This window comes from Rhipicephalus microplus, chromosome 3 (genome assembly GCF_043290135.1).
Source record: "Rhipicephalus microplus isolate Deutch F79 chromosome 3, USDA_Rmic, whole genome shotgun sequence".
Classification (NCBI taxonomy): Eukaryota; Metazoa; Arthropoda; class Arachnida; order Ixodida; family Ixodidae; genus Rhipicephalus; species Rhipicephalus microplus.
In genome coordinates this window covers 270,533,334-270,559,839 of record NC_134702.1, presented here as the reverse complement: position 1 = coordinate 270,559,839, position 26,506 = coordinate 270,533,334, and the positions used below count along the sequence as shown (strand labels likewise).

At 46.4% G+C, this 26,506-nt stretch overlaps 1 protein-coding gene across 1 annotated transcript in view; it reads right to left on the bottom strand.

Annotated features, from left to right (window-relative positions):
- Window positions 1-651: 651 nt before the first annotated feature.
- The window catches only part of LOC142803556 (uncharacterized), a 111,947-nt gene continuing 86,092 nt past the window's right edge, over window positions 652-26,506 (bottom strand). Inside the window, exon 5 of the mRNA XM_075888679.1 lies at window positions 652-2,238. Within this exon, the coding sequence (XP_075744794.1) occupies window positions 2,173-2,238 (66 nt within the window). The 3' untranslated portion in view covers window positions 652-2,172. The remainder of the gene's footprint in view (window positions 2,239-26,506) is intronic.

Below are 26,506 nucleotides of genomic sequence, written 5' to 3'. Positions count from 1 at the left end.
GAGTCTTAGTGGACCCCTGCATAACTCACTTTCATGTTAAAAACTTTGAGGGCGCTTGAGATTATACGCTTAATTTACTATATACGCTTAATATACTACATAACGCGATAGCATAATCGGTATGCGAGTGCGTCGCCTTTTCAGTTGCTAGCCTGGCTTCTCTTATCGATGAGGGCCTCAACCGCGCAGTTAGAAAACTAACGCCAGTGCATGTACATTGGCCCTTTCAAGCTATCCTGGAATGCCTATTGAAACTAAGGATGTCCAGTCCGCCGCGGTAATGTAGCTGTTACGGTTTTCGACTGCTGACCCAAAGGTCGCGGGTTCAACTCTTACCGCGGCGGCCGAATTTGGATGGAGGTGAGACCACAGAGACTCGTGTACTGTGCAATGTGAGCGGGCGTTAAAGGACGCCAGATGACCGAAATTACCGGAGCCCTCCACTACAGCGACTTTCATTATCATATCGTGGTTTTAGAAGAAAATTATTTATGTCTAGAAGCGTGCGTTGGGTTCTTCTTGAGGAGGGGGGCGGTGGTTCGTCGCAGCGCCCTCCTTTCTATTAAGCCAATGTATACGGCAGACTGCACCCCTCCCAGATGACAAGGGGAGGAGGCTATCGCGTTAAAATTGTTACAGTGGCTCTTTCAGTCCGGGCAGTCAGTCCAAACTTTATTCATGAATTGACATGAGGAGCCGATTCCCCTACAAAAAAGTAGATGCATGTGAAGAAAACACCAATGTTCTCAACACATTCGCTAAACGAGTACCGCGGACACAATACAGCATGCGTCAGAGATCATTCAAACTGTTCCTTTATTTTAGCCGACCAAAGCGTGAGGGTGCCATTTACGTGAGTGCCCACCAGACTACAATGTGTTGCAAACAACTATGGTTTCTAGAGTTCTCTGGGTCAGGGAAGTGGTCCTACTTGATTAACTTCTTCGAAAAGCATCCTCTGGTTACTCTTGTTCTCACAATGAGGTGTCCATACAAAACGGTAAAAAAACTCAGTGCTCGTTAATATTGCATGCCCCATTTCCACGTACTTCGTTACTCTGAGCAGTGACACAGAATTTTTGACACGAGATGTGGCATTCGCTCAATTTATTTGAATGCATGAGTTTCCTTTAGCAAAGTATGAATGGTGTCCGTTACGTAAAAGGTGTTTTATTTCAAGTGCAAAGAGCGCCCAAAGGGTCAACGGCGTGTTCCTGGCCATGGCATGACAGTGTTTTGACATGTTTAGCGAGCTCCAAGGCCGTGCCTTAGGCACTGAATGACGATAAGCGAGCAGTGATGACGTCAACAATTTTAGTGTTTTCATCGCAGTGTCTGCATGTGGTACACTCAGGTGGAGACGCGTTGCTGCCTGGCAACGGCTTCACTTGCTTTGTTTTGCTTGGTTTGTGCCGCGGGTTCTTGTGAATCGTGCGTTTTTATTGTGCCCCTTCAGGTGATACGTCGTAGAGTAGTGAGCGTGAATGCGAATATTTGAAGCTACTGTGACTGTGAACAAGCAACGCGCACTCAACATTCGCAAGTTTTACCAGCCAGCGTGGCCCTAGCGTGCGTCTCATCGCTGCTCGGTCCGTCGTGGATTTCAGAATCTCTGCTCAGATGTAGACTGAACTGAAAATAATTCGCCGTGCCATTAATCTCCGTGATTCCATATTTCTTCCTGTTATCATCGTTGCTTGCGGACGCTGATGACGGTGGTGACGGCAATGGGGACGGCGAAGACATGTGTATACATGTGCGTGCCGAGAAGATGAAACGTCAACTGAAAACTCGCGTCTCCATTCATGTGGCCGCTTGATCAGATGGGGCGGGACCGCGTGATGTGACCGCTTGGCAGCGTTCGCAGCGCTGAAAATTGGCGGGCTTTGCACCCGTGTAAAATTAGATTCAATACTGGGGATTCTAATCGACATTACATGCATGTATTATTTCGTCCCTCTGTTGCACTATTAGTACCGAATCATTACTACATGATCGATAACTACGCCTTGACGCAAAAAACGCACCGTGAGTCACTTAGACGTCACTGAACTTTTCATATCTTGTTCGTGTACCTGTGCGCTGTGTGTGAGTGAGCAGGCGTGCGTATTTCACGTCGCAAGCAATAACACAACGTGCGTCATGAAGGACCTCCGCTTGAAGGTGTCTTGCTCAGAGGCTGAGGCCTTGACTGGTCTGCACCAAGATCACAGTGTACGTGATGATGGCGCCACCCATCTGCGGCAACAAAAAAGAAAGACACGATATATCTCTTCTAAGCAGACTTCTTGTTCTACTCTTCACATACAAAGGAAATCCTGTTTTGCAGCAAGGGCAAAGCAAGAAATACCCTAGCTCCAAACTGAGATATTGTGCTAAATAACACCAGTAGCTACCTGTTTTGGATCCGATTATATGCAGTTCTACAGAATGCATGTAAGGCGAATAATACCAGAAACGAAAACGGTTTTCGCGTTGTCCGTCGTCTCAACGCGTAGTAAGCACTGAGCCCTGTACTGGCGTATGCGCAGACAGCACACACTCCAGCTTTCGCAACCACGCTATTTAACCACCGTTCAAGGTTCAGGCAACGCAGCCTTGGTACCAATGGCGCCCATTCATGTCCTTTTTCTGACAAAAAAGGGACATGTTGAGAGCTTGCTGTTCAGCTAGTTTGTAGCTCGTCATGTTGAATGAAGTTGGCGCCACTTGGCGTTCCCTTGTTCAGGCAGACACATACACGCAACTCTGACCATTGTTAGCGGGGTATGTTCTTGCGTGTAAACTAAGACATGCCTGTCAGCGCCAAGTCCCTTCTAAATGTAAGATGAGTGGTGTATTCCTTCTCTTCTTCGGGAGCCATCGACGGCAGGCATCGCTCGCGAAACGCTGAGGCCTTTCGTGCGACGGAGATAATCGGCTCATTTCACCTCTGCTCCCCCGTCTTTGCTCTCACCCGCGCGCTGTTATTAGCGCGGAGGACATACGATGCGTAAGGCTATTTTAATGATGTGGACTTTACAGGGAACATGACGACAGACAACAGTGACAGCTCGACACTTAAAGCGCTGCACAAGCAGAAAGAAAGACGCACGAAGCGAATGCACAAGTATACACAGGGGAAGCGCAAACAACTGTCACAACCTTTTTTCGTCGTTGTGAGCAGCGTCCTCGTTTCGGAATTTAGGCTGCGGTAGCGAGCGAAGTGACCTACATGCTTTCTAGAGTGATAATACACAACTTAAAAGGCTAAGAGGCGGGGAGGGTGAACCATTTATTAACAACAAACAAAAAAAAGTCCTGAAATCACGAGTCTAATGAACACGCACGCAGAAGAGACTACACAGGCGGCGACATTTAGAGCTGGCCGAACTCGCACTCGCAGCGCCATCTCACTACTGACGAAAACGCGTTGAAATTTCTAAGCTCTGAGCACCTATAAGGGGTACATGGCGTACACAAATAGCTTGCCGCTAGCGCTCGTGAAACATGCGCATTGTGGCGTAGTGGTTGGCACCGCGATCAATGGTTAGAGAGGTCACTGGTCCGACGACCCACCAGAGCCTTTGCATAAAATTTTAAATGCAAAGCATTTCTTAGCGAACTTCGGCGATTTTGAGCGCATCTATCTATCTATCTATCTATCTATCTATCTATCTATCTATCTATCTATCTATCTATCTATCTATCTATCTATCTATCTATCTATCTATCTATCTATCTATCTATCTATCTATCTATCTATCTATCTATCTATCTATCTATCTATCTATCTATCTATCTATCTATCTATCTATCTATCTATCTATCTATCTATCTATCTATCTATCTATATATCTATCTATCTATCTATCTATCTATCTATCTATCTATCTATCTATCTATCTATCTATCTATCTATCTATCTATCTATCTATCTATCTATCTATCTATCTATCTATCTATCTATCTATCTATCTATCTATCTATCTATCTATCTATCTATCTATCTATCTATCTATCTATCTATCTATCTGCACATGTGTGGACGCTTCCGTGATCAACCCCTTAACTTGGGGCAAACCAAAATTATTTTGTGAGGGTAACATGGTTTCACGAATATGATTAGCGGGTCATGACATGAATAATGCCAAAATAACGTCGCGTACTAGTCACTTGCAATTAAATCCTTCAATTAAATCCGGCGACGACTCGTCGGATGACGACTTCGAGACCGTGAGAAGCAGGAAGGCCAAAAGAAGAAGTATCAAGTCGTCTTCACCAGCAGGGACATTAACGTCTCAGTCAAAAGGAGAATGCTGGCCGCACACCATCCTCTTCATGCCCGAGGACTCCACCATCAGCCTTCGAGCAGTAAACAGGCAAGCTCTCTCTATGTACTTTGAGGGGGTAGCACCAAACGACATTAAGGATATCCGGGTGAACACGCGGAAGAATATTCTAGCTGTGGACACAATGACTGCCAGCGCCATAGACAAGCTTCGCAGAGTATCAGATTTGGGAGGCATCAAAGTTCGACCGGTTATTCCAATGGACGGTGCCTGCACGGATTTAATTAAATCCTTCAAGGACGACGACGAAGTGTCTCTTCATAGAACGCTTCTGCTTTCGGCTCCGAGCATTGTTATCAAGTTTTTCGCTTTTTACGGGAGACGCTGCTCCCTGCCCCAAGGCGACGGACGCGGAGTCATCCACTGGTCCGCCCAGCCAGAGGTCTGCTATGGCGAGCTCCTCGGTAAATCAGCGCGCCTGGCCCAGAACCAGTGAGGCCAACGGTGATAGTCACTGCATCATGGCTGTGGACGTGGAGCCTTCTGCGGCTCTGTCCGACCATAGACCACCTTTGGCAAGCTCGTCGCGGAAACGAAGCACCTGTTCGAGCACCAGCGAGGACACGGAACTGTACTCGGCCACTGGCGACGACTCGTCGGATGACGACTTCGAGACCGTGAGAAGCAGGAAGGCCAAAAGAAGAAGTATCAAGTCGTCTTCACCAGCAGGGACATTAACGTCTCAGTCAAAAGGAGAATGCTGGCCGCACACCATCCTCTTCCTGCCCGAGGACTCCACCATCAGCCTTCGAGCAGTAAACAGGCAAGCTCTCTCTATGTACTTTGAGGGGGTAGCACCAAACGGCATTAAGGATATCCGGGTGAACACGCGGAAGAATATTCTAGCTGTGGACACAATGACTGCCAGCGCCATAGACAAGCTTCGCAGAGTATCAGATTTGGGAGGCATCAAAGTTCGACCGGTTATTCCAATGGACGGTGCCTGCACGGCGGGAGTAATCTACGACATTGATTTGGCCATAGCAAATTCGGACCTCCCAACTCTCATAAAACCAGCGAACGAAGGAGTTCTCATCGCGAATGTACTTCGCCTCGGAAACACCCGATGTGTAAAGATAATGTTCAAAGGAGATTCCATTCCGTCGCATGTCAAAGTGGGACACTTCCGACATCCTGTTCGACCATTTGTCCCTAAACCACTCCAGTGCCATAACTGCATGAAAATTGGTCACATCAAGAGTGTATGTACAAACACCACAGCATGCCCCCGATGCGCTGAGCCGCACACTGCAGACGCATGTCGGGCAACAAGTCTGAAGTGCAGAAACTGTGATGGTCCGCATGATGCTGCATCCAAGGAATGCCCTCGGATTAAGAAGGAAATCGCCATTATCAAACAAATGGTTAGGGACAATTCAACCCACAGAGAGGCTGCTGAAAGGGTACGGCGGCGACGTAGTCGCCGACGGAGGCGTGTAGGACAGAGTGTTGCGCATAACCCATTTCCTCCGAGCACGAGTGAAGTAGTAAGCACGAAGCGAAATGAAGTGGAGAAGCTCACAGCTGCGGATGAGTGGCCTACGCTTCCGCGTACGCAGCCGGCAAAGGAGCCTCCTGCGAGGCCTCGCCGCCCTACACCTTCCACCGAGTCTACTTCCGTTGAGGATGTGTCAAGGGTCGATCGACAGATCATCCCGATGTTACGATCCCTCGTCGCTGTCATGGCAGACATACTAAGAAGCCTGGGAACTCCAACCGCTCGAAGCGGGTTACAGGTGTTGGACGCGCTGAGCCCAGTCCTCGCCTCCCTCGCGTAGAGTCATGGCAGGAGATCAACAATCGTTCCGCAAAGACGTCAGAGAAGCATCAGTCATCCAGTGGAACGCAAGAGGACTTAGATCACGGATTTCCGATTTTCGTCAGTACGTGTTTTCTAACCGTTTCCCAATCATCGTAATATGCGAACCGAAATTATCAAACCCGATCAGGCTATCCGGCTACGAATCAATCCCGTCCAAAACCCGAAACGAAAGCAGCAAGGTCATTGTGTATATTCGCCGGGAGCTTACCTACATCATTCAACCTGTGTCGCCTCATGATGAGAACCAATATATTTGCCTGACTGTGAAGCAGAAAACCCTCACCTTCACATTAATAGGTGTCTACTTATCTCCCTCAGCCCGTTTTGATTGCCAAAGACTGGATGACATTCTTTCGAGCGTCCCGGATCCGTGGATAATTATAGGGGACTTCAACGCCCACCACCCAATCTGGGGAAGTTCAAAAGTCAATATCACGGGCCGGAGGCTGGCTTCATTTGTATCGACTCATGAACTGTCTCTACTTAATGATGGGAACCCTACATTTCTGCGAGGATTAACGTACAGCAGCTGTTTGGACTTGACGTTCGTGTCACGTCGCTTCGCCACAAGCGTTAAGTGGTTTTTAGACATCGAGACACATGGTAGCGATCACATCCCCAGTTATCTCACCATCGAAGGCTTTGCTAGCAACCACCCGCCGAAAACCGTACGGAGGATCGATCTTTCAGCATTCACAACCAACATTGAACACGCTTGTGAAAAAGGCTTAACCTCTGGCATTGAGCAAGCGATCAAACAAGCAGCGCAGAGTGCGATGCGCACGCTGGCATATTCTTCAAGGCCCTCAGAAACGGACATGGAGTTAGAGCGACTCCGTGCGATTCGTCGGCGTGCGGAGCGTAGATATCGACGCACAAAATCCATTCAAGATCTACGGATGGCCAGGCGCATGCAAAAGAAGATCCAGCGTCGTATAGACAAACTGGAGTTTCAACGGTGGGCGAAATTTTGCGCGAGTCTAGACCCTCGCAAACCGCTTTCTCAAATATGGCGAACCGTGCGAGGCCTACGCATATTTCCCCAACAACGTTTTCCGTTTAAAGCCTTGGCCCTTTTCCAAAATAGAAGGGATATCGAGGTAGCGGAAGACTTTTGTAGGAAGATTGCGGGCCCGCCAAATTGCACAGAAGCCCTTACTGCTGATTACACGCCACATTCACTGGACCCGCACCTGGACCTGCCTTTTTCAATGGAAGAACTGAATGTGGCTCTTGCTTCATGCAATCGATCGTCATCGCCTGGGCCGGATGGCATATCATACCGCCTATTATGCAATCTCGGTGATCGAGCACGAAGTGCTTTGCTGGAAGTATTCAATGAGTCTTGGAGAGATGGAACGGTCCCCAGAGAGTGGAAAACAAGCCGGTTGGTTGCACTTCTCAAACCTGGAAAATCGCCTCTAGAGCTGACATCATACCGCCCAATAGCGCTGGCTAGTTGCGTAGGGAAGCTGATGGAGCGAATGATCCTTGCCAGACTCGAGTGGTTCCTAGAACGCCATAGAATATATCCAGACGCCATGGCCGGTTTTCGTCGTCTTCGGAGCTCCATTGACAATGTCATTGACCTGGTAACCTACGTACAACACCAGAAAATGAGCAGACGGTTATCTGTCGCACTATTTTTAGATGTCAAAGGAGCATATGACAATGTTTCTCACGAAGCCATACTTGACGCCCTCGAGTCAGTTGGTTTGGGTGGGCGAGTGTACCGCTGGATCCAATGCTACCTACATATGAGATCATTGTTTATGCAAACTGATGATGGGCCGACTTCTGAACATTATACACACCGTGGTGTTCCTCAAGGTGGTGTATTGAGCCCCACACTGTTCAACCTGGTTCTGATCGGTCTCGTTGAACGCATACCAGATTCCGTGCAGATATCTCTCTATGCAGATGATATTTGTGCCTGGACATCAGGTGTAACACGTCCTCAGGTACGTGCGAGACTCCAGAAAGCAGCGAATTCAATATCGGCGTACCTTAGAGAACAAGGCCTCGAGATTTCTCCTGAGAAATCGGCGCTGGTCGCGTTCACGCGGAAGGCAATGACGTCATATCCCATCGCCATCGATGGACACAGTGTCTGCTACGCCAGGACCCACAGGTTTTTGGGGGTCACGATCGATCGAAATCTCTGCTGGAGTCCCCATGTGGCCACTCTAAAGAAGCGCCTAACGGCCATCGCACAACTTTTCAAGATCCTCGGAGGCAAAACGTGGGGCACATCAGTGCACGCGATGTTGCATTTGTACAAAACGCTGTTTCTGGGGTACCTGCGGTATAGCTTGCCGGTTCTGACGAACGCTTGCAAAAGCAATATACGCACAATAGAAAACGCCCAGGGCCAGGCACTCAGAGTTTGTCTTGGATTACCACGCTGTACATCAACAGCGGAAACCATCGCAATCGCCAAAGATCATCCGGCCACAGTGCACATTACTTTGGAGGTGCTTAGAGCTCATATTAGACACCTTGCTCGCGCCCCTGCCCACCACCTAGCTTCGCTTCCAGAAGATCGACCGAGTGCCTCCTTCTGTAAGAGAGTATTGACTTTCCGTGAGTGCCTTCCAACAGTCTACACGCCTCCGGAACGGATACTAACACCTCCTTGGTGCTTGGACCGACCAAAACTGCGCTTGACAGTGCCGGGGATTCGCAAGAAGGCGGAGCTCTCGGCGCCAGCTTTAAAGCAGATGATTCTACTCATGCTACACGAAGAATACAAAGATCATGTCAAACTTTACACGGATGGCTCGACAACTGTTGGAGGATCTGCAGGAGCTGTGATCTTCCCAGCAAGAGCCGAAACCATCCAGTTCAGAACGTCACACAAGACGACATCGACAGCCGTGGAGCTCGCGGCACTCCGCAGCGCACTCCGCAGGATTGACCAAGAGACACCACAAAAATGGAGCATTTTTACTGATTCGAAACCAGCTCTCCAATGTCTACAAAATGCTCTACGTCGTGGACCTCAAGACCAATTGGCGCTCGAAATACGACAACTGTACCATCACCTAAAAGACGAAGGACATGACATATCTTTTCAGTGGTTACCAGGCCATTGCGGCATCATCGGTAACGAACATGCCGACAATGCAGCTAAGAATGCTCACGAAAATGGAGTGATGGAACCTATTCCACTATCAAGAAGCGACGCAGCAGCAAAGATTAATACGCTTGCGCAGGATGTCGCAAGGTCTATGCGGAATACGCCCGGTTTTCTCCACACCCGTCTTCACCGCCTGGACCCATACCTACGACTTACTATTCCATCTGGCCTACCCCGATCCGAGACGACCCTTCTCTGCCGTATGTGGCTTGGGGTGTCTTTCACGAACGCTTTTACCTGCCGCATCGGAATGAGAGACAGCGCTACATGCGACCATTGCGAAAATGACGAAACAATTGAACATATTTTATGTCAGTGCCCCCAGTACAGCTCTCAGCGACAGTCCCTCTCAGCAGTGTTTGCTCGCCTCGACGACCAGCCATTTTCTGAACAGTCAATCTTGGAATGTCGGAAAGATCGAGCTTCACGCCAGAAAGCAACGAAGGCGCTGATGAAGTTTCTGCGAGCGACCCGCCTCGTTGAACGATTGTGACACTACTGTGTGCGAGTGTGTGTGTGTGTGTTTGTGCTTCTCTTCCTCCCTTTCCCCTGTTTTTTGTCTCCCCTTACCCCTTCCCCAGTGCAGGGTAGCAAACCGGATATGTTTTCTGGTTAACCTCCCTGCCTTTCCGCATTAAATTTTCTCTCTCTCTCTCTCTCAAATCCTTCAACGCGCCTAAACCGACACTCTGAATATTGGCATGTGCCGAGACCGTGCACAAATTATGGCTTTCAGACATTGAGTTATTGCTGGCCGAATATACTAAATGAATTGGTAATTAATTATGAAAATGTTCCTATGCTCTCTAATATTTTTATTTTAAATATGCTTTATTAATTTGTGTGTAGTATTATTTTTTGCTTGATTACTTCTTTCGATGTACAGCATGTGCGTTTTTTGTTTAGTATAGTTTGTTTAAACTTTTTGTTCTGATGCAAAGCGTATGCATTGCTGGTTTAAGCTGTTTTGTGTTTAATTTGATTTTGCCGTTTTTGTTGCCACAGTTGCCATGGGGATATGGGGCTTTTGTCAAGCTGTTTTACACAGCTTTTTTCCTCTGTCCCAGCCACTTACTGTACAACTGTACGTGGTAAATAAACTAAACGCAAACTCAAACTAAACTCAAACCGTTACTAACTTTTTGCGACCCCTTTACTACCTACGTTAGTAAACAGTTAGTAACTGAAATGAAAGTGGTAATAACTGCAGCCGTTACTACCTTTCTTGCCCCGTTACTACCTCTTTGCGACCCGGCTTTTGACTGTCTATTCCAATATAGTGTGTGATTGCGATTCTGATAATTTATGAGAGGAATCGTCTGGACGTATAATCATTATACGGAAAATTGACGCAGAGGGTATCCATAGATCAAGAAAATACATTTTCTCTAAATTACGCAATCGAGATATGTAAACGTCATTCTGATATTATCGAAACGAAGAAGTACAAGTTAACGAACCATAAGCAAGCGCTACACGTATCGTAATAGACAATCACAACAAACTTAGTAAATTACAGCACATATTAACAAGACCGGCAAAGCAAAATAACTAGACGGTCACAATTAGCATCGAGGACAGTCGCAGGTAATCCACTGCGGCGTGTCTCAATATTCTCATTGTTTTGGCGCGTCAAACCTCCAAAACGATTATTACCTTTTAAACGCTGATATACTAGTCGTGTGAAGATCCAATGCGCTGAGAATGAGTCCGGTACAGTGCTCCGGCCTCTGTACATAATGCTTTTTTGTGGCCATTTTATAATAAATAAATATGAGATATAATTTTGCATAAATAAGGCTCTATAAAAGTCTCACCAAATACACGTAACCAGGTAGTATATTATAGTGCTGTAGGTCCAAATTTGTTATAATTCATCCTCAAACCTAAGTGCGCCTTGTGCAAGACATGCCCCGGCAAAGTAGGGGCTATATATACCCCACGCCTACTTCTTACTACATGTATACGTAAAAAATAGTGACCTTGTTTGGTCTATGCATTCGTCGCATTCATGGCACACCCCACTTCTTACCCGAATTTGTGTAGTTTTAAGACATTGATTAGCGAACATTAGCAGTGGAGAAATAATATGCCAAAATGAATGAACGACGTAGTATTGGTTACTGCTTTGTTTTTCTTGAAACATTTAAAAGTTACTACCAGTGAGTGGTAATGGCTAGGGTAGTAACAGTTACTAACGGCTGGTAGTAACAGCAGAGGTAGTAACTGTTACCACCGTCGCCGTTACTAACTGCGCTTACTGCCAGGGTTGTAACATATGTGACAAACCATTACTACTCCAAAGTTAGCAAGTACTACCACCTTTTTTCTAAGACTGATGCCAAATTTGGTACTATGTGACGTCAGTGGAAGACATGGGTATGTGATTGGTGAAAACGTGATAAGCATGAAGTGCGTGTCATGTGAGAACACGACTACATGCCACACTCATGGCGCCAATACGTTTCGGCGTTCGTTTCGTCGGGTCATGACGGCGTTGCCACGCCAGGCGCCGGTCCTGCCATATACTTGCAGGCGCGTGCCACGCTGCGTAGCTTTGACGAGTGCGCGTTTCAGCGCGTCCGGCGTCCCTCCATCACGAAAAAAGGCAGACGCAGTGCTGTATGTGGAACTCATCGGCGCGAAATGCAGCATGTCGCATTCCGCACGGGTTGCCATCGGACAGCGCTGACGGATGCTAGTCGCACCGGTCGCGCCTGCCGTCAGACTATGGAGTGCTCGCGTATTGCTAACGCATACGTCGCCGAGGTCACCGTTCGCACGCGTCAACGTTACGTTGTAGTATATTGGGCCCTTTATGATGCGCTCGCGGTCATTTAGATAGGTCCACATATACCAAATTTGGTGTTACGTGACGTGAATGGATGACAAAACAGCTCCACATATACTAAATTTGGTATCACGTGGCGTGAATAAATGACGAAGGTAAACGACACATCCAAACATGATATTGTCACGACGTCAAAACAGAGGTCTTGCTGTAAACACTGAGACACCAGAAGCAGGTCGATATTTTTCATTAGAACGCGCAAGCAAGTTCTTCTTCGTCCATTTCGTAGTGCTTCGTGGCACATGCACAACTGTCATCGTCTTTCTTGGGCAAGCACGTGAGATTTGCCTCCCTCCGAAAGAAGCATCGTCCCGGTGCGCAGCTTAGGTGCTCTACCAGGCGTATGAAGTGGTCGTACGAAAACGGTAACCGGGAGCTAATTAAATCGATAAATACGGTTTCATACGCACGACGTGCACGACTTCTGGCAAACGCTTTTGGCGCTTAGAACTGCAATTAGTGTCGGGAACGACTTCGTAGTTCACGTCGTTCAAGTGTCGCGTGACGCTGTATGAACCAAAGTACCGTCTTAGCAGTTTCTCAGGCAGTCCACGTCGACGTATCGGAATCCAGACCCACACTTTGTCGCCTGGTGAGTAGCTAACAAACTTGTGTCGGGTGTCGTAGTGTTGTGCATCTTGATGCTGCTGATGACAGATGCACACGCGCGCGAGCTGTCTGGCTTCTTCGGCGCGCTGAGTGAATTCTTCGGCGTCTACATGGATGTCGTCACACTCATGTGGCCCCATGGCGTCCAATGTTGTCGTGACTTCGCGACCATAGATCAGACTGAACGGTGTCATTCCAGTGGTTTCTTGTCGAGCGGTGTTATAAGCAAAGGTCACGTACGGCAACATCTGATCCCAGTTTTTATGTTCCGTGTCAACGTACATACTGATCATGTCTGTGAGGGTCCTATTGAAGCGCTCCGTCAGTCCGTTTGTCTGCGGATGGTATGCAGTTGTGCTCCGGTGAGCTGTACCGCTGAGTCTGAGAACGGACTCCAAAAGCCCTGCGGTGAAGGCAGGTCCTCGGTCTGTGATCACTGTTGTCAGAGCGGCATGCCGAAGGACGATGTTTTCGATGAAAAACTGAGCGGCTTCTGCTGCTGTGCCACGCTGCATAGCTTTAGTCTCTGCATAACGGGACAGGTAATCAGTGACCACAATAATCCATCTGTTCCCCGTTGTGGAAGTTGGAAAGGGACCCAGGAAATTCATTCCAATCAGGGTGAACGGCTTTTCTGGCGCTTCGACTGGATGTAAAAGACCGGCTGGCTTGCTGGTAGGCGCTTTGCATCTTTGGCAGTCGGTGCACGTTCGCACGTGATGGTTAACAGCAGCAGGTAACTTTGGCCAGTAGTACTTGCATCGTAAACGGCACAATGTTCGGGTGTAGCCTAGATGACCAGAAGTTGCTTCATTATGGCACGCTTCCATAATTTATTTTCGAAGAGAGGCAGGCACGACGAGCAAGTGCGGGTTACCGGTTGGTGAGAAGTTTTTCTTATAGAGAACATTGTGTCGCAAGCAAAAAGATGGCAGTCCTCTAGCAAATAACCGCGGCACGTCTTTACGTCGTCCTTCTAAATATTCAATGAGTGGTAACAGCTCAGGGTCACTGCGCTGCTCTCGTGCAATAGTGGCCGTGTTGACAACTCCCAAGAATGCCGCGTCGATGTTTTCGTCATCAGGAGCGACAGTTTTCACTGGCGACCGTGAGAGACAGTCGGCGTCGGTGTGCCTCTTCCCAGATTTGTAGACAATGGTCATGTCAAACTCTTGAAGTCTTAGGCTCCAACGCGCCAAACGACCAGATGGATCTTTAAGGTTGGTGAGCCAGCACAAAGAGTGATGGTCGCTAACAACCTTGAATGAGTGGCCGTACAAATACGGACGAAATTTGATGACTGCCCACACCACGGCGAGACACTCCTTCTCGGTGGTCCAGTAGTTCTCCTCCGTGCGAGAGAGAGAGTTCTGCTGGCGTAGGCTATTACTCTTTCACAGCCCTATTGCCACTGCACCAGAACGGCACCTAGACCTACATTGCTGGCGTCAGTGTGAAGTACTGTAGGGGCGTCCTGGTCGAAGTGCGCAAGGACTGGAGGTGTTTGCAAGCGTTGTCGCAGTTCGTTGAATGACATTTGCTCCTGTTCAGCCCAAAAGAAGGGGACGTCCTCACGTGTGAGTCGTGTCAATGGCGCCGCAATAGACGAAACGTCCTCAATAAATCGCCGGTGATAGGCGCACAACCCTAAGAAGCGTCTCACAGCCTTTTTGTCACGGGGTGCAGGAAATTGCGCTACGGCGTCTATTTTGGCCGGGTCAGGTCGAACACCCTCGTGACTGACGACGTGGCCTAGGAAGCTGAGTTCGTTGAAACCACAATGACATTTTTCTGATATTAAAGTCAGGCCGGCCGAGCGTATGGCTTGGAGTACGGTGGATAGACGGCTGAGATGTTCCTCGAATGATGCTGAGAATACAACAACATCGTCCAGATAGACCAAGCATGTTTGCCACTTCAGGCCTAATAGTACGGTGTCCATGAGACGCTGAAAAGTGGCTGGCGCCGAGCACAACCCAAAAGGAAGCACCTTAAATTCGTAAATGCCATCAGGCGTCACAAAGGCCGTTTTTTCACTATCTCTCTCGTCGACTTCTATCTGCCAGTAGCCGCTTCGGAGGTCCATTGAAGAGAAATAGCGCGCATGACGCAGCCGATCGAGTGAATCGTCTATGCGAGGCAGTGAATAGACGTCTTTCTTCGTGACTTGGTTCAACTTGCGATAATCAATACAGAAACGCAAGCTGTCGTCTTTTTTCTTGACCAAAACCACGGGGGACGCCCAAGGACTTTTCGAAGGTTGTATGACGTCATCCACGAGCATCTTCTGTACTTGCTTCTGAATCTCCTCGCGTTCTTTCGGAGCCACACGGTAGGGGTTCTGCCGAATCGGTCGCGTGTTGTCTTCGGTAATGATGCGGTGCTTGGTCAATGGTGTCCGCTGGACTTTTGACGTACGCGAAAAGCAGTCTTCGAATTGGTGTATAGGTCCAAGCAGACGCTTCGTATCACAGGGCGGTAGCGTGGAGCAGATGTCCACCGACAGAGTTGTCGAGGCAGGGACTGTCGCGTCATCTGGTTGCAAAGCACAGCAATCCCCGGCTTGGTCTATATCGTCGAAGTAGGCAATTGCGGTACCCTTCTGGATTTGACGGCGCTCGTTGCTGAAGTTTGCAAGGAGCACTTCTGCCTGTCCACCAGTAAGCGTTAGGATGCCTCTCGCGATGGAATTGCCTTGCGTGAGCAAAAGAGCGACTATGTGCTTCACTATCACCTCCTTATAGGAAGGCCACCCACTGGACACAGACACAAGGCAGCAGGATCTCGGTGGGAGCGTCACATCGTCGGCTATTCGCAAACTGCCGCGTAGTTCGTCGCTGCTGTCGTCGATATACGGATGTGCGCAAAACGTCACCATACGTTGAGGGATGTTGATAACAGCGCCATGATCTAGAAGAAAATCCATGCCCAAAATTAGCTCTTTACAGCAGTCTGGCAACAGGACGAAAGTGGCCACGAAGATAGAATCCCCAATGCGAAGCCGAGTGGTGCATTTAGCCATGGGAATCATCAGCTGACCACCAGCACTCTTTATGTGTGGCCCTGTCCATGGTGTCTTGACCTTTCTAAGGCGGTCGGCGAGTTGTTGTCGCATGATTGAGAAGTCGGCGCCAGTGTCGACCAGTGCTGTAACGTAATGTCCGTCAATGAAAACGCCAAGATCAGCACGTACAACTTCACCGGCATTAGTATTCGTCGTCGTATTCGTCGTCGTATTCGTCGTGGTTGTCTTCATATCTTCTTGCGATGATAGGGGGAACTTTTCGGTGTCTCGACAATTGGAAACCTTGCCCCCGAATGTCGCAGCAGTTAGTTTCCCTGGCGCGGGCTAGGCGAACGGCCTCTGGTGACGTCCGCGTAGCTCTGAGGGAAGTCACGGTGACGCGCAGGAGACGGAGATCGCCAGCGACGCGGGGTAGTTGCTTGGCCAGTCGACAATTGATCGGCATCGTGGGCACGACGGTCTTCAGAGCGGAAAGAAGCGGGACGAGAAAAGTTCCCGAAGCCGGAATCGCTATGACGGCAATAGCGAGCAATGTGACCTGATTCTCCGCAGCGGAAGCAAATAGGTCGACGGTCGGCCATGCGCCATAAGTCAGTTCGGCGAACTGGTGGTCGTCTCATGGAATCCCGTTGCCACCAAGGTACGGCCGCAGGTCGTGGCTGGAAGGGTGTCGTCACAAATGACGGTAGAGGATGACGGACCACATCAGCGTAGCTCGCTGGATGTGGCTCAGGACTTGGCGCCGGTGGTGTAATGGCTTGCCTCAACTCCTGGCGGACGATTTCGGCAACGGATGCGACGGGCGGTTGGGTAGGAGGGACGCAGAGGGCCCGAAGTCCCTCACGCAGTATTTCCCTAATCATTTGTCGCAGTGAACTTTCACACACGGCAGTGTTCTGAGCTGCAGCACTTACTGCCACGTGGTTCGGCAGGCGGTCAAAGTGTCGGTATCGTTGTCGCACTCCGCGCTCGATGACAGTCGCCTTTCTTATGAATTCATCTACTGTTGTAGGTGGATTTCGTACGAGGCCCGCAAACACTAGTTCTTTGACACCCTGCATTAGGTGACGCACCTTCTTCGCCTCGGGCATGTCAGGGTCAGCTCGTCGAAACATACGGATCATACCCTCTGCGTACATGGCGGCTGTTTCGTTGGGTTTTTGTGCGCGAGCCTCAATCAGTTGCTGTGCGCGATCCCGTTGGTCCGTGTTCAAAAATGTGGCAAGGAGCTTTCGACGGAAATCTTCCCAAGATTGGAAAGTAGCCTCGTGGTCCTCATACCACGTGCGAGCGCTATCTTCCAGCGCGAAATATGCACGGCCAAGTTTGTGCTGTTCGTTCCGGTGGTTAGATACAGCGACCCGTTCGAACTGTTCGAGCCAGTCCTCGACATCCTCGTACTCTTCCCCGTGGAAAACTTCAGGAACGCGAGGATGTTCAAGAGTCACCTGGGAAGGAAGAGTGGTCTGCGATGGAAGGGTAGCGGTGGATGTGGTAGGAGCTGCCATGCTGGTTAGCGGCGGAACAGATACGGACTCCAGACTTAGGCCTAGTAGGCGCCGACTGAATCGGTGCACCGGAGTCGTGACGAGGGGCTGGGTCTCTGGACTAGATGAACGGGTCCGAGCAAGACTGTCCTGCATCCGGTTGTAGGCTCCAGCACCTCCACCAGTGTCATGACGTCCAAACAGAGGTCTTGCCGTAAAGACTGAGACACCAGAAGCAGGTCGATCTTTTTAATTAGAACGCGCAGGCGAGTTCTTCTTCTTCGTTCATTTCGTAGTCCTTCATGGCACATGCACAACTGTCATCGTCTTTCTTGGGCAAGCACGTGACAATATTCATGACACAAAAATCTTGCACAGCATAATTTACCGCCACCTCGTAACGTTGTGCCAATTTTAAAGTGACATATCAACCTTCCTTATTCATGCTTCGCATATCATCGATTCCCACTGTACGTAGGATCTGCCATTTTTTTCCTTTGCAATCAGTTCGCATGCATTTTGAAACGCCGTATCCATGACATAAATACGTGACCGGAGCCGCAATAGACCCGGACATAAAACAGTTTAGTGCTAAAGTATTATGACGTTCTCCACTTTAGACGCGGAGTGCTCTTGTATAATTTTTATTACTAGGAGCTTCTAGCTGAAGGACCCTGTATATATACAAATAAAAAGAAGAAACACCGAAAAACAAAGTGGTTTCTTCTCGAGTCAGACGTAGGAGAGGCCAAGAATGAGAAGAGTTAGGGAGAAGTTACTGGAGAGTACCTTAGTAACTTGCGCTTCGCCGATAACATTGCATTCCTCAGTAACTCAGGGGACGCATTTTAACTAATGATTACTGAAAGAGACAAGGAGAGCAGAAAGGTAGGTCTTAAAATTAATCTGGAAAAATAAAGAAGTGTACAACAACCTCAGAAGAGAACTGCACTTCAAGATAGGTATTAGTGCACCTCAAGTTGTAAAAGACTTTGCTTAATGCAGGTAATAACCGTGAAGCGGAACCACGAGATTTAAGCAATTAGAAGAATAAAAAAAGGGGTGAAGCACATTTAGCTAGCACTCTTAAATCATGACTGGTGGGCTGCCGCTATCCCTCCAGGGGGAGGTATATAACAGCTTCATCTCGCCGGCACTTACCTATGGAGCAGAAACCTGGAGGCTTACAAAAAGGGTTCGGCTTAAATTGCGGATGACGCAGCGAGCGATAGAAAAGAATGTGATAGGTGTAACCTTAGACACAAAAAGAGAGCAGAGTGGTTCAGGGAACAAATCGGTGTTAAGGATATCATAGTTAAAATCAAGAAGTGGAAATGGACATGGGCCTGTCATGTAGCGCGTAGGCAGGATAACTGCTGGTCATTAAGGGCAATATACTGGATTCCCAGAAAAGGCAAGCGGGTTATGAGAGACAGAAGGTTAGGTGGGCAGATTAGATTAAGAAGTTTGCGCGTATAAATTAGCAGCAGCAAGCACAGGACCAAGCTGAATGGCGGAACATGGGAGAGGCCTTTGTCCTGCAGTGGACGTAGTCAGGCTGCTGCTGCTGCTGATGATGATGAATGCCATCCCTACCTGACGCAGTACTTCGCTTCATTTTAGCTAACGCCGCTTGAAGATTAGGAACTGTGAAGCGGCATCGAGTTCGATGTTGGGGAGCTGGGAGTAGACGTACTTGGGGCCGATGGGGTCATTCGTACGATAGATATATTGGTCGCAGAGTTCGTTCAGGAGAGGCTCGTTGAACCCTGGTAGGCAGAGTAAGCGCAGCGAAGCTGGCATCGGGTTTCCCTTCGGTTGTTGGAAGAATCCAGAAGGCTCTGAAATAGTCGTTACGTACTCTTTTAGCTCATCTGACCTGCAGCCTTCATGCGGCTATCGAGCCAATTTGCATCTGCAAGTGGGGCAGAGTAGGCAGCTGCCTCCGAGGCAAGCGCTTCAATGCGGTAGCGAAGCATACGATTTAGCTTGGATCGTTGCCACCAGCGGGTAAGGCTGTGGCGTGCGTTCCAAAGGTGGAGGAGGTCGGTATGCACTTCAGGGACTGATATGGAGGTGGGAATGTTTCTGGTGTATGATTGCTGTGTATGAAGGACGTATGATGCCCATGCCTGGTAGTCCTCGGTCACGGGGCAGGCTAGGCTAGGAAAGCGGGCATATGAAAGTTAGAATAAGAACAGGTGGCCTGGCATACACACAGGCGTTGGCTCTTTGTTCACTCTCGCTTTCATTGGCGCAGCCAACGAAGAAGTCTTACGTCTCGGCTTCGTCTTTCAGGACAATTACCATCTTGCAGGCGCGGTAAGCACAGTTTCAGTACGGCGTTCAGGCCTCCTCGGCAGCTGTTCGCCTGCCTCTACTGCCACCACAGTTCTGAACGGCGTCAAGGCCTCCTTGGTGGCTCCAGTCCACTTCACCGTTACCAGTTCACGTCAAGGAACGCCGTCCATGTGTCATTAGCCATGGATTCTGTCGTGAGCACCGAAATCACCACGTACTGCTCGAACACCACCCATGATCCATCGGTAACCTTAACTGACAGTGGGACTGAGTTCTGGAGGGCCCTCACGCAACTGTTTCAACAGCTTAGACGAACGTCGGTGAGTTCCGGGGTCCGGCCGGCCGCCTTACCATGTACTGCTTTTCTAGAAGTACCGGAGTTCCGGGCTTCCGGGGCTATGGGGGATAGCCGCCATGGTAGCTCAGTTGGTAGAGTATCGAATGTGTTATTGGAAGGTCGCAGGCTCGGTTCCTACCTGACAATGCAATGACAATGACTTTAATTTCTCATAAGTAAAATGAATGATACGACGGGGCAGGCGGAAAAAGCTGTCGTTTGGACAGCTTGACGAGGCCGCTGGCCCCCTCAATGGCACTTAACGGCAGTGATGCAACGACAAGAAACCAACATAAATGAGCAATATATAGTACAAGACATATATAAAAAAACAATAATGTCTAAGTTTACAAAATTGAAATCTTTTGCAGAGAAAAGGAAAAAGAAAAAAAGGAAAAGAAGAAGAAAAATACCGCAGTACAATAACGTTCTTCCTACGTGACCTTAATTATTCGTGCGCGCGAGATTGAGAAATGAGAGGCATCGGAAGAATGGTTTTCATGAATAATTTGTCTTGAGTTCAAAATAGCTGTGTATGGCTTTAAAAGACATGTTCTCTAACTGTAGCCCTTCGCAACGTATTCTGTTTATTAATGTTGGTAAGTTGTTTTCGAGTGTTTGTTTTCCATATATTGTTCGCACTGTCGTTATTTTCCAGTACTCCCTTTTACGTGTTGCATATACAGGGGTGTTTTCATGTAACCTGGAAAAGCACTTAAGAAAATCTGATCTGGTTTTCAACTCTTGTTTATGCGCCTTACACAAACGGTAATCATATAGTGTTGTGGCTGGAAGTATTTTATATTTTAAGAAATACTCACGTGTGTGGAAATGTCTTGGGACATTTTCAATTGTGCGCAAGAACTTTTTTTGTAGGACGCGTATTCTGTGTAGATTTACTTGTGTAGTGGTGCCCCAAGCTAAATGACAATAGTTCAGTCTGAATTAAAACAAACTGCTGAAAATTACCATCATAATGTTCTGTGACAGTGTATGGCGATTGCGATAAACAATACTAGTCACTTGAGAGAGCTTTGTTACTAGGCAATCGACATGTGCATCCCGGCGTAATGTTTCCTAAAAGACGACGCCTAACGCATTAAAACTGAATACGAGGGCGATAGGTGAGGAGTTTACTGTTAAAGCTTTATTAACTCCAATTTTTTAATTTATACTGCGAAATAACATAGCTTTTGTTTTATTTGTATTTAATTTGAAACTGTTTCGGGATGCCCATTCGTCTAACTTTTGTAAGGTTAGGTTGGCTTCACCTATTAATTCATCAGCTGAATTCCCTCTTAAAAAGATGCTAGTATCATCAGCGTAAATTATAAATTTTGCCTGAAAATTTATGGCAATAATATCATTATATAGAGATTAAAAAGGTATGGGCCTAAGATACTGCCTTGTCGCACACCTTAAGACATGGCAAGGGGACTAGAGAGGTCCTGGTTTATGTCGACTCGCTGAATACGATGTTGTATATAGGATTTTTTGAGTTCTGCCGCCTTGCCGTGGTAGCCGTAGCGTAACAGCTTCTCTAATAGAAGGGTATGATTTATAACATCGACTGCTTTAGTGAAGTCAACAAAAATTCCAAGGACTAATTTACTTTCGTTAAGTGCTGTTAATATTAAGTCTTTTTGAGGTAATAACGCCAGTTCAGTGCTGAGACCTTTGCGGAAACCAAATTAGAACGGTGTTATAAAGTTATGTTTTTCTTCAAATTCAGTAAATCGATTCAAAATTACTTTTTCAAGTACTTTTGAAAATACTGGAAGAATATATGTACGGCTATAGTTACCCATGTCATTTTTGTTACCCTTTTTAAATAACACCGTCACACGTGCAACTTGCATTCTGCAGGGAAAGACAGCCTAATTTAGACACAGGTTGAAAATGTAAGAAAGAGGAGGTGCTAATAGATCAATCGCATGCTTTAGTGGTTTAATCTGGAAGCCATCTATGTCTTTAGCTTTACTGGTATTTAGGTGATGAGTTATATAAATTACTCCAGGCTCAATAACTAGGTTCAAAAAATTGTGTTTGTAATGTAAGGAAGGCTATTTACATTGTATTGCCCAACGAGAATGTTTGCAACGCCAGCAAAATGCTTATTAAAAGCGTTTGCAAGTAGTGTACCGGAAAGCTCTTCACCATTTACCTCTAATTTCATAATCTTTTCAGGAGTGGTGTTTACTTTTAAGACAGTGTTTAGCCTTTTCCACATAAACTCAGAGCATCCAGCAGCGGTGGTGAAATGGTTTACAAAGTACTTACGCCTGGTTTTCTTTATATCCTTCTCCAAGCGATTACGACATGATTTGAATTGGTGAAACAACTCACAGTCTTTGGCTTGAATAAGTCTGTGGTATAATTTATTCTTTTCCTCGATTCTAGAAAGAAGCTCGGAGCTTATCCAGGGCTTTCGAATTTTCCGCCTTTACTTCATACAAATAGCCGGAAAACTAGTTTCACATATAGGTTTAAGAATACAAAAGATTTCAGACGCCCTATTTCGTCACAACACCTCAACACTTCCTCCCAAGAAGTATGTTTTATTTGACTACTAAATCGGTATAAATTTTCTTTTGTGATTCTCTGGACCAAATGTTTTAATTTCGGCATCTTACTACGTATATGTATGTTGCAAAAAAAATAGATAGGTGATCGCTTATATCATACGCGAAAACACCTGCTTTCACATTTGCATAGTTTATATTTGTGAAAAAGATATCGGTTAAAGATGAGGAATGTTGAGTTATTCTAGTGGGTAGATTAATTACATTAACTAGGCAATTTACCAAGAGTACAAAATTAAGCTTTTTCTTGAGAGAGTCATTCATCATATTAATAATGATGTCACCACCAAACACAACATCAAAATGATTTTCGTTAACGAACTCTGCAATTGATTGAGGATAACTAAAAAATGGAGCTATAGCACCACTGGGAGAACGGTAGCACACAGTTAATACCATGTTTTGCACTTCAATTGACAGCATTTCACAGTAATGTGTTTTTACAGAAAGTTCAGATAGTAATTCACAAGTAAATGCTTCCATAATCAAGATGCATATACCGCCACCCCGTGAATAGGAACGATTTAAAGAAAGTGTATTGTAGGATGGAAGGCGCAAAACATCAAGATCATTCGTACACCAAGTTTCTGTTAATACTATTGCATCAAATAAAAAACTGAGTTGTTCAAGGAACAAACAAAGATCGGGCTTCTTATTTATTGCAGAACGAATATTTAGGTGAAAGCACTTAAATGATTTGAGGAACGGTTTCCCGATGTATTGCTCACACACTTGGGGCAAAGCATAGGTCTCAACGTTTGTGTCTGCCATTGAGTTAGAAAATCACAGGGCTCTTAGCCTAGTTTATCCAGATTATCTTTGGTGGAAATCACCACTGCCTGTTCACCGTCCACTTCGGGACAAGTACCCGACCATTGTTGTGCCACACATACTTGTACATTGCCCTTTTGGCCCAGTTTTTTGCTTCAAACAGAAGAGCAAGTGTACGTTGACATGATCGCCGCCTATATTCGACCAGACCACAAGAACTGGGATGTAGTTCTACCATTCGTCACTTTTGCCTACAATACGGCCATTCAGCAGACAACCGGCTATTCACCATTTTACCTAGTTTATGGACGCTCCCCTACTTCTTTCCTGGACGTCTCTTTCTTTACCTGTCATGCGGTTCATCTCCATCCTCTTCAGAGGAATACGTTTTATGGCTCGCGGAGAGCCGCCAACGTGCTCGTATAAACACGGAAGCCCGACCGCAAGACAGAAAGCTGGTTTATGATGAATCGCATCGTGCTGTATTCTTTCAACCTGGAGATGAAGTGCTTCTTTTGACACCTATTCGCACATTTGGTTTGTGCGACAAATTCCAGCCACGGTTTATCGGGCCGTACACAGTTCTCGAAGAAACTTCATCAGTGAATTATCGCGTGACGCCACATGTAGGCTGAGCAGATCACCGTTATCAAACTACTGAGGTCGTCCATGTCTCCCGTATGAAGCCCTTCATGCGACGTTCTTTGTCCTCTTGACTTGCGGTAGCCAGGCTGGCCGCTTTCACGTGGGGAAAATTAGTGTGGGCATTTAGTACGCCAATCCTCTTCATCTGCACATTATCATTATTATCATGTGTTGCTCATGCATCCTCATCGTTGTCACGTAGCATCATCATCTTGGTTCGTTCATCTCAGCTGTCGGCTGCTGGTTCCTCAGGTTTAATAAAGGTCTTCTAAACCAAGGCTTCATAATATGCTGGAGATATGGCTAGAGACAATCTGAATTAAAATAAATGTAAATAAAAGTACCTTGTCGATACTCCAATTAGCTGATCCCATCCTAATTTCACTATGTTATAAACAAGAGCCCATACACAGGTTGAGTTGCTTAAATACCTGAGAGTAATTTATAACGACACACTCAATTGGACTCCCCACATATACAGCATTCCATCTAAACCACAAAGTGCCTTGGGCAGTCTCCGCTGACTGAGCAGCCGTCAAATATTGATTACGAAGGGCCAGACTGGTGATGATATACAAAATGTATATGCGACCAATACTAAACTTCGGGTGCGTAATGTTCTCAGGTGGCCCTGCTTAATAACTCAAGCCTCTGGTTATGCTGGAACAGGAAGCCTTTCGATTGTGTCTAGGACTCAATAGGTTCGTAAGTAGAAACGTTATGTATGAGGAAGCGCGATCGCCTGCATTAACTTGTCGTTTTCATATCCTAATGGTTCAGGCATTTTCAAAATTCTATAGCTATGCACTAAATTGATCTGAATATGCTTTTTAAATGATCGAGATTTCTTTTTTTCTTGCCCATAGACCACGGTTTCGAGCACCTCAGATTGTCTTTGTGCATAAACAACAAGTTGTAACCATGCGAGATGTGCCTGCTGCAAAGGTTTGAAATCAGAAGCTTAGAAAAATATACATTGTAAACACAAACTAGCCGGATTGCGCGTTTTAAGGGCGAGATATCATATTTATTCCCGCTTTTACACCCTGTTATGACCGGCATCACTATTGGAAACAGAACCTACACCATATGTATTTTCATTGACTTGAAGAAGGCCTTTGACACAGTCAAACATGATATCCTGATATCTAAGTTGAATGATTTTGGTGTAAGGCGCATGGCAGCTAAACTAATAAAAAGTTATCTTACCGAAAGAAAACAATATGTTAAGGTGGGTAACCTTGTTTTCCCAATGAAAACTTGTGAAAAATTGTTTACCGCAGGGTTCAATCCTTCGATCGTTACAGTTTTTAACATATAATAATGACCTGTGCGACATTCTACGATCCCCAAAATTAATTATTTACGCTGACGACACCAACATATTTTTTACAGGTAGAATACTCATGCACCTTGAAACTGAAGTAAATGATTACTTACTCAAATTGGAAAAATTGCTTAGTCAAAATAAGCTCATGCCTAATATATCTAAAAGTAAGTACATAGTATTCCAGCCTCACAACAAGCCCTACGAGGACGACATTAACATGTTTTTTCAAAAAGCAGAGGCTGTAGCAGGTTAAATCACAAAAATTCCTCGGAGTGTGGTTCCAAGAAAATTTGTGTTAGAATACCTATGTTGATAGTCTCGCATCCGAACTAAGTAAGACTGTTGGGTGTATATTTAAAATAAATCCACTTATACCAATTTGGCTAAAAGAAGATATACTACGCTTTTTTATTCGCGTTTGACTTATAGTATGCTATTATGGGGCACTACAAGTGAGAAGATTTTAAATAAACTAGAAATCTTACAGAAAAAAGTTCTCCGCCTATTCAATGATTATTATGGCCACCCAACGGAGATGCTTAGCGGTCCACTATTTTTAAAACATGGTATACTGAAGGCAGAACAGGTGTATGAATGCAAGCTATTACTTTACATTTATAAAAATAAACTCCACACTATTACGGCACAGGAAGGCGCACTCCAATACTCTCTCCGTAGGCAACAAATTCGCGTTCCTGCTACTAGGACTGGATATTGTAGAACCCTAATTGCATACCGCGCCCTACAGCTTATGAATCATTTAGCTGAGCAATTAAATCTAACCTCTCATTAACGCAATTCAAATATCACATAAAACATCTCCTCATTAATTGAGTGAAGTAAACATCATGTTTCTAATAAACTTCTGGCTAGGTTCCACATATACTCTCACTTTTAGGTACAAAACGCGTGTATATACAGTAGTATGTACGTACATACGGGCAGTTGTATGTATAAATATGAGTGTATTATATTAACATATCAATATGTAAGTATGTGTCTTTTTGGATATGTAATGAAAAGAGCCTCGATGTCTCATTCTGTGTGTCTGTGCAGCCTGTTTTTGTATTTATATGTCACCTATTTTTGCTTTTATGCTATTTCTGTGTTCTGTTTTCATGCTGCTCCTTGTACTGTTATAATTATTATTCAATGTAGCACTGTTTGCTGAACTTTTATCATTTCGCGTAGCGAAGCCACGTCAGGCCAAATGCCCTTTAGCTTCGCTTTGTTTTTCTGTATTTCACCGGAATTAAATACTGTTCATTCATTCATT